This window comes from Mus pahari, chromosome 11 (genome assembly GCF_900095145.1).
Source record: "Mus pahari chromosome 11, PAHARI_EIJ_v1.1, whole genome shotgun sequence".
NCBI classification, from domain to species: Eukaryota; Metazoa; Chordata; class Mammalia; order Rodentia; family Muridae; genus Mus; species Mus pahari.
The window spans coordinates 59264950-59273523 of record NC_034600.1 but is presented as its reverse complement, the minus strand read 5'-3'; the positions used below and the strand labels follow the sequence as shown (position 1 = coordinate 59273523).

Below are 8574 nucleotides of genomic sequence, written 5' to 3'. Positions count from 1 at the left end.
GTTGTACTATATAACCATAGCCATATAGTACTATATAACCATAGCTATGTAGTACTATATAACCATAGCCATATAGTACTATATAACCATAGCTATGTAGTACTTACTATATAACCATAGCTATGTAGTACTATATAACCATAGCTATGTAGTACTATATAACCAGTGGTACATTTTTTTTTTTCTGCTCCTGATGCAGCTATAGTGTGTTGAATTTAACTCTTAGAAGTGAGCCAGGCAGGGGCGTGGCACACATCTGTAATCGCAGACCTTGAGAGACTAATGTAGGAGGGTGCTCAAAGTTAAGAGTCAGCCTGAACTCTAGAGTGAGACCCTGGGTGTAGCTCAGGAGTGGATCACTTTCCTAACATGCCTACAGCCCAGTGTTCAAGTCCCAGCACTGAGAGAAAAAAAGAAAACAATGGAAGTTTATGTTGGAGTTGTGGTACACATCTATAATCGCAGCCGGCTGGAGGTGGAGGCAGGACGGTCTGGAGTTCAGAGTCATCCCTAGCCTCGTAGTGAGCTTGAGGCCAGCAGAGGCTACATAAGACCCTGTCTCTAACAAACAAAAACAACAACAAAATTCACGGGTTTTGTTTTCATTTGTAATAAGTCAGTATCTGGACTTATTTAGGTTTTACATTTATGATGTGATTTTTGGTATTTAGTCTAAGTTAAATTATTATGCCCTCTGATTGGAGCTATATGTGTATCGGGGTTTTTTATGTGCAGTACTTAACCAACATCCTCTATCCTGAGCTATTACAGAGTCCCTGCCCTCTATCCTGGGCCACTACAGAGTCCCTGCCCTCTATCCTGGGCATCATCTTTAGAAGCAATTGTCAAGGTTTAACTTCTTGGGAAAAGAGGAACTCTATGAATATACATATAACTTTCTGGGCCTTAACATATAATGAAAATTGTGCCCTTTATTTCTGTTCCCATTTTAATGACAATAGTACCTTTGGTGGTATGCGTTTTTGTCATTTATGTGAGTGACATCATCTTGATTTATAAAAATCGTACTTACTATATAATTTTTAACGTAATTAGAACTCAACATGTAACAAATATTGTACATAATATTGGTTTGTATGATAGTGAGTTCAATATGTTGAGAGGGCCTCGTAGAACCTATAAAATCAAAGCATTTCATAGATTTTTGTTGCTGACAGACTACAACAGCCCTTTTGTCTCCCAAATGCTGGGGTTAATGATGTGAGCCACTATGCCCAGCTTGATTGGGATATATGTGTGTAAGAGGTTTTTGGTTTTGTTTTCTTTGAGACAGGTTCTCACTTGCATTGCCTTACATAGCTTACAACCCTATGGAGACCAGGTTGGACTTGAACTCACAGAGATGTGCCCACCCCCCAAGTGTCGGGATTAAAGACATGCATCACACAGCTGCCATAGTTTTTCTAAGACAGGACCTTATTCTGGCACAGAGCAACATAGATATTTTTGGAAACTCAATGATAACAGTTTGGAGAATATTTTGCTAACCTCATGGTGTTGGTTAATCTACCAAGTAAATGTGTATGAACAGCCAATTGCATATAGCCATGGATCTGAGTTTATTTATTTGCAGAAATAGAAAAGGTGAAATTTGCTTTACTAAAAAGATGATATGCCTGTGAGGATAGCTAAGCTGGTAAAATGCTTACAGTGCAAGCATGAGGGCCTGAGTTTGACAGAACTCAGAACCTGTATATGACAAAGCTGGCACGCAGCACATATGTCTGATGCCAGTTCTGAGGAGACAGAGACAGGCAGATCTGTGTGCCCACAGGCCAGACAGTGCAGCCTACCTGTGAGCCCCAGACCAGCAAAAGACTCAAAAGTAAGATGGAAGACACTCGGGAAATGACCCCCAGGTTTACCTCTGGCTTCCATGTGTACATGCTAACTTACATACCCACACATATAAATTTTAGGTTGGGGTTACAGTCTTTTTTATTAGGATGTTACAGTTTTTAACAAGCTTAGACTTACTTTTTTTTTTTTTTTTAATGTCATTGATCTGTTTTGAAAACTGTCTTTAATTTCATAGCTCTAGGGGCTGGGGTGGAGCCTCAGTTGGGTATTTAGTTAGTATGGTTGAAGGCCCATACTCAATCCCAGCTCACATATATTTACCAGGTATGTTGGTACATGCCCATAATGCCAGCACTCAGGAGGTGGAGACAGGAGAATTGGTTTCTGGCCAGTCTAGGCTATGAAAGACCTTCTCTTCTCAAGTAAACCTAACGCTGTGTGTGTTAAGTGCGGACAGGTGAGAAATAAACTGTCATTTTCATGTAGTAGAGTATACCTCTAAAAAACGTATCTGAATTTAGTGTTCTAAATCCTCACCAAGACATAATATAGTCAAAAGGCTGAAAACATACTGATATTCCTAGAATCAGAAATCTTGCCTATTGTCCAAGCTGAGGCAAGATTGCTCGAGCACCAGAGTTAGACACCAGAATGAGCGCCATGGTCACACTGTGTCTCATTACAAAAAAAAAGAAAAAAGTCAGGGCTGGAGAAGTGGCTCAGCAGGTAAGAGCACTTACTGCTTCATCAGAGGACAGAGTCGGGATCTTAGCAGCCACGTTCAGGAAGCTCCGTGAGATCCATGGGCACCTGCATGGGCACATACATGTATCAGGCCGGTGTAGCAACTGTCCAGGCCTCCTAGCTCCTTTGTCTCACCTTTCGTGTGTGTGGCCCACTTTGTAGCCCAGGCTAGCCTCATAGTTGCATCAGCCCTGCCTTAGCTTCCCAAGCTCTGAGATTATAGATCCGAGTAAGCACAAGGGGCTCCCTGTCTTCATGTTCCCCGATCTCTTGAGTCCTCAAAGGAACCTTCCACTTTCATGGTCACGGCTGGTCAGTAGGGACAGGGGGAGCACCGTGCCATTCACCTGTTCTGTCGGTCACTGACCAGAAGTCCTGTGGTGGCCATATCTAGCTGCAAAGGTATACTGCAAAAATAACATGGAGTCTTTCCTTCAGGCAGTAGTGTGCGGGCTCAGAATATGGAGAAAGCTGATTTCTGAAGAGAACGTGCATGGGTTAAAGCACCTTGTTTTTGTCATGTGTCCTTTGTCTACAGTGTCACAGCATAATGTCAGCTCACGTGCTTGTTCCTTACAATATTTTTTCCTTTGGTCCAGGGTTACAAGTACAGATTATTACTTCCTAAGTGATGGTCTATTTGTACCTGAAGATCAGCTAGAGAACCAAAAGCCCTTACAGTTAGATGTGATTATGGTAGAACCTTACAAACTCTGTAGCAAACAAGATGACAGTGACTCTGTGTCTTCTACAAAGAAGCCCAAGCTGGCACTGGGAGGTGGAGAGAGCACTGCTGCAGCTGGTGGGGGTTCTTGCTCAGAAGGACGTCGCGGGGACGCAGTAACACCAAGAAGTGACCATGATTGCCAGGAGCCATCCTGCTCGTGTTCCGGAGGCCAGCAGAGCCAGAGTGCAGCCAGCGCTGGGGCGATTCTGGACATACTGAAGACGGGAGATGCGTTTGTTTTAGATATTGACTTGGATTTTTTTTCTGTCAAAAACCCCTTCAAAGAAATGTTCACTCAGGTAAATGTGGTGACTTGAAAACACCCTGACGATTGCATAGCATGTCTCTGGATTATACATAGCAAGCTTTCTGCAAACAGCCTGATGGTAATTATTTTAGGTTCAAAGGCCATGTTTTCTGCCACATGTTCTGTTCTTTCCCAATCTTTTAAAATTATACACAAGTTAATCATCCCTAGTTAAAAATTCCAAAATCTAAACTACTTCAAAATCCAGAACTTTCTATGAACCATGATGAAGTACACCTGTAAAGTCCCCAGATATTCCAAAATCTGAAAGACTCTGGGATTTGATAGGACTTCTGCTTCCAAGCATCTCAGAGAAAGATATCCAATCTGCACTATACTTTATAATTTACTAGCTGTATTTTTTATTTCTTATTACACAGATTTACTTTTTAGGGGGTGGCGCATAATTACAGCACACATGCAGAGGTCAGAGGACAACTTTTCAAAGTCGGTTTCAGAATTAGCAGGCTTGGTGGCAGCCACCAATACCCTCTGACCTGCTTTATTTTTAACGTAAACAAAGATAACAGGACAAGACACATACTTGTAACACCAACACCTAGATATGATCATGGGTTCAAATCCAGCCTGTGCTACATGAAACCCTGTCTCAGGTAATTCCAATTTATCGAATCCATTGCTTACCAGCTGTGTCCTCCTGGGAAAGGCACTTGCCTTTCTGCCTTGCAGCATAGGCAGTTGCTCACGGCCTGGGAAGGGTTACCTCAGTGCTAGAGTACCTGCCTACCTTGGTCAGGGTGGTGGGTTCAATCTCCAGAACTACAGAGAAAGTGCTTAAATAAACCCCAGCTCATGGAATTGTTCCAGTCAGCAAAGCACAGAAGGTGGGGCTGCAGCGTGTGGTGCCTGACACATTTCAGCTCTTACCGAGCACCAGGCCTAAAGAAAACAATTGAGGCCACACGCAGCCACTTAGGTGTGGAGCTGGCTAGCTAGCTTTTAAGGAGGAGTTTTATTTATTGCCTTCGTTTACTTACAAAACCTAGATGTGTTAGGGTCTGTATCTGCCGTTCTGCAAGCCAGCATATCTTTGTACTCATGACCCATTAGCCTATTAGCTAATTTTTATATTATGCCCAGCTGGATAAACTTGTCCTGATGAATTAGGTATGCTTTGGAACTCTAAAGAGTACAATATGCCTGTTTAGAATACAGAAGGAAAGTATACAGTTCTCTCAGACAGACCTTTGGGTGTTATCTAGGATGGCCCCCTTGTATCACAGACATTGTTGGACACTCCTAACCTGGGGGGTGTTTGGTCTTACAGGATGAATACAAAATTCTACAGGAGCTTTACCAGTTTAAAAAGCCTGATAGTAACCTTCCTGAGGTAAGCCCTGCTCTTGTCTACCACTACATCCTGCCGTCCTTTGGTTTACAGAATGGCTCTGCATAGTTCTAGCCGGCCTCAGATTCAGCCTTCTGAGTGCTGGGATTGCAGGTGTGGGCCACCTGACCAGGCTCTAATGACATCTTTTAGCTTATTTAAATGTTCTCAACTATCCAGATTATGTGTATGCATATAGATACTCATGCATACATATCTGGGTGTTGGTGAATGCCCCTTTAGTACACAAGATATTTTTAGCTAAGTTAACTGGTATTTTCAGCGTAATATTATTTTTCTTGGTTTTATTTTGAAGGAGTAACCGTAACCTCAGGTTTTCACTGTTTTTAAGGACGATTTGGTAGATGTTGTCGATGCTCGAACTCAGCAGTTAGAAGACTTAGAAGCAGTTTTTGCTGATTTGTGTGACGGCGATAGTGAAGAAACTGTACAGAGCTGGGCTTCAAACCCTGGGTGAGAGCCCTAAACCTTTTCTTCCCAAATCATGAATTATCCATTCTAAATACATTTCCAAGTTTGTTGGATGAATTGCTCTTTAAAGTTAGAATGAAGGCTTAGGGGGACCGCTTACTCAGAATACTTGCTACATCAGCATGAGGGCCTGAGTTTAGATCCCAGGCATCTATTTAAAAAGCCAGGCTCCACAAGGCTAGGGAGGTGGAGACAAGAGCATGCTTGTAGCTCACTGGCCAACCAGCCTAGCTCAGTTGATAAAACACAAGTCAGTGAAAGACCATTTCTCAAAAAGTAACTAAAGGAGAAAAAGTAACTAAAGTTGACCTCTGTCCTCCAGCCTTTATTGAGTATTATTTATGTGCTCTCTGTCAAAGGATTTGGAGGTAGAAACAGGAAAATTGGGAGTTGAATATCATCGGTACATTGAGTTACAAGCTCACTCTGGCTTTATGGATTAGTTTTTTCTAAAATAACAGTAAAAATAGTAATGTTATTTTACACACAATCTGATCAAAGCAAACCAGACTCCTAGCACTGCAAGTAAGTCAGTAAGCCTTCTGGGCTCCTCCAGCCCTCCCCAGCAGCACGGCTTGCCTTCTAGGCTTCAGCTGCCTGTACTCCACTGCTGCTGCTGGTCTTGGTGGTCATCCCATGGCACTGGGATCTCCAAAACGGCTGGGGTCCCTTGCTGCAACTGCGCTGTACTTTGACCAATAGCCTCTCCGAGGCTCTCTTCAGGGACTCCAGCCCTGCCCCTGCCACACAGTGCCAAGTGTCAGACACTCTCCAAGACCCCTTCACCATCTTCAAAGCCAGCATCACCTGGGTGATTCTTGTGCTACCAAGTTCATCTGCAGCACAAGGTACAACCTAGGCAGTGTGTGGAGCACAGTTTCTATGTGCTGACTCTCGGGTAACACTTTTCCAAAGGTTTCACCTTAGTGATGCTGGTCTTTTCTCAGTGAGCTAACCAGCCTCAGGTGTCCCAGTAAAACAGAGGTTTCACTTTAGAGTTCCTGATTGTTCGGCTTCTGCTGACCAGGCCCACAGATTCTTTTCACAAATGCTTCCCTCTGGAACGTCACCCACCAGACCCGCGTCATCTGCAGTGTCCTCAATGTTTTTTATTTTCCAAGTGCCGACAGAATGTCACACTGAGTGCTCAGTGCCTTTTCCAGCCCGAAGTCCCCAAGTCCTTTCAAAACCAGCATGGACAGGTCTGTCACAGCCGTACCCCACTGTGCTGAAACCAACACCATAACCAAAGCAAGTGGGGAGAAAGGGGTTAATTGAACTTAGGCCTCCATGTCCCATCAAAGGACGTCAGCACAGAAACTCAAGCAGGGCAGGAACCTAGGGGCAGGCGCTGATGCAGAGGCCGTGGACGGAGGCTGCTCACAGGCGCTGATGCAGAGGCCGTGGAGGGATGCTGCTCATGGGTTTGCTCCTCACAGCTTGTTCAGCCTGCTTTCTTCTAGAACCCAGGACCACCAACCCAGAGATGGCACCACCTGTCAATCACTAATTAAGAAAATGCTCTGCAGGCTTACCTACAGCCTGATCTTATGGGGGCCTTTTTTCTATTATGGTTCTCTCCTCTCAAATGACTTCAGCTTGTGTCAAGTGGACATAAAACTCCAGCACAGCTCCTAACCCCAATCCATGGTAGAAGTCATATCTAGGATGCCATTTGATGCCAGTTCTACTCAAGGTTATTGTATTTAGTGACTGGTGGCTCTTTTCCAGGATGGAGTCACTAGTTCCACTTGTACAGAGTTTGAAAAAACGGATGGAAGTACCAGACTATGAAATGGTAAGTATTTTATCATTGTAAAATTGATACTTTATACAGGTAATTTTCTGGGTGAAAATTTTGTTAAACTGGCTCATTCTGTTTATGTTACTATGAATTATTTTAAAAAATTAATGAGTAGTGAAATATATACTTTTTAGAAACAAGAATTTTAAAAATATTTTTCTAGCAAAAAGATCCTTGTCTATCTAAGAAGCAGAGTACCCCTGAGTCTTACGGCTCTTACTGTATAATTTGAGACAGGGTCCCATGGAGCCTGTGGCCTGCAAAATCCCACTCCCCAGTTCCAGTATTTCAGACATGCACCACCGTGCCCAGATGCTACCGTTTGTTTGTTTGTTTGTTTGTTTGTGTTTTCACTGTGCTTGTTGATCGTTCAGTTGACCTCACCGTCCATAAGTTAGTCTAGAATTGCAAATTTGGAATGATCCACTCATTGATTTCTTTTTTCCTATTTTTGTGGCCAGGTTTTACTGGGCAGCTCTGGCTGACCTGAACCTTGCTATGTAGACCAGGCTGGCCTCAAACTTCCTGTACGAGTGCTGGACTAAAGGGGCGCGCCACCACACCTGGCCATTCGTTCTTACTTAGGCTCTTTCCCTTTCCCTGAAATCTTAACCTGATCATGAAAACCAAACGAGAAGAAACAAGCTGTGTTTGGTCCAAGAATTTAAGTGTCTGTCAGTCAGTCAGGTCCTGAGTGGAGAGGCGACGATATTTCTAATTGTTATCTCTAATTGGAATTTCTAAGTTCATGTTGCCTTATTTAAAGCATTTATTTTCCTCTTTGACCCCAAATTTGAGAAAAATCAAAGATTTAAAGGTTCAGTTGAAGCCAGGAAGGACATCGCTGTAGTCTCCACCCCCTGGGAGTAGAGGTACAATAACAGTTTTCAGGCTATCCTCAACTACATGCTTTCTTCAAAGCCAGTCTGGGCTGTACAGTCAGGGCCTCTGTCAAAACTCAAAGTTCAAGTGCATTTGTGAGACTGTTAAGAAGCCACCGCCGCGGACACTCCAAGTGTTCTGTCTCTGCGACTGCAGCTTCTGTCCCATCAGTGAGGGTTGCTTTAATGTTTTCTTAGTGTATGGGATGCTGCCATGCCACTTTATTTGAGCTGATGTTTACTAACTTAATCTTCACTTATGGAAAAAAATAACAGCAAAAGAATATCATGATCAATGCTTGCCCTGCCAAAGCGTACTCTTTTTTTGGTTTTTCAAGACCAGGTTTCTCTGTATTGTCTTGGCTGTCCTGGAACTCACTTTGTAGACCAGGCTGGCCTCGAACTCAGAAATCTGCCTGCCTCTGCCTCCTGAGTGCTGGGATTAAAGGC

At 43.4% G+C, this 8574-nt stretch overlaps 1 protein-coding gene across 1 annotated transcript in view; it reads left to right on the top strand.

The window, feature by feature from the left end:
• Positions 1-8574, top strand: part of C11H5orf22 (chromosome 11 C5orf22 homolog) — a 17560-nt gene that overhangs the window by 4328 nt on the left and 4658 nt on the right. Inside the window, exons 4-7 of the mRNA XM_021208665.2 lie at positions 3165-3591; positions 4888-4950; positions 5300-5421; positions 7171-7237. Coding sequence (XP_021064324.1) covers positions 3165-3591; positions 4888-4950; positions 5300-5421; positions 7171-7237 — 679 coding nt within the window. The remainder of the gene's footprint in view (positions 1-3164; positions 3592-4887; positions 4951-5299; positions 5422-7170; positions 7238-8574) is intronic.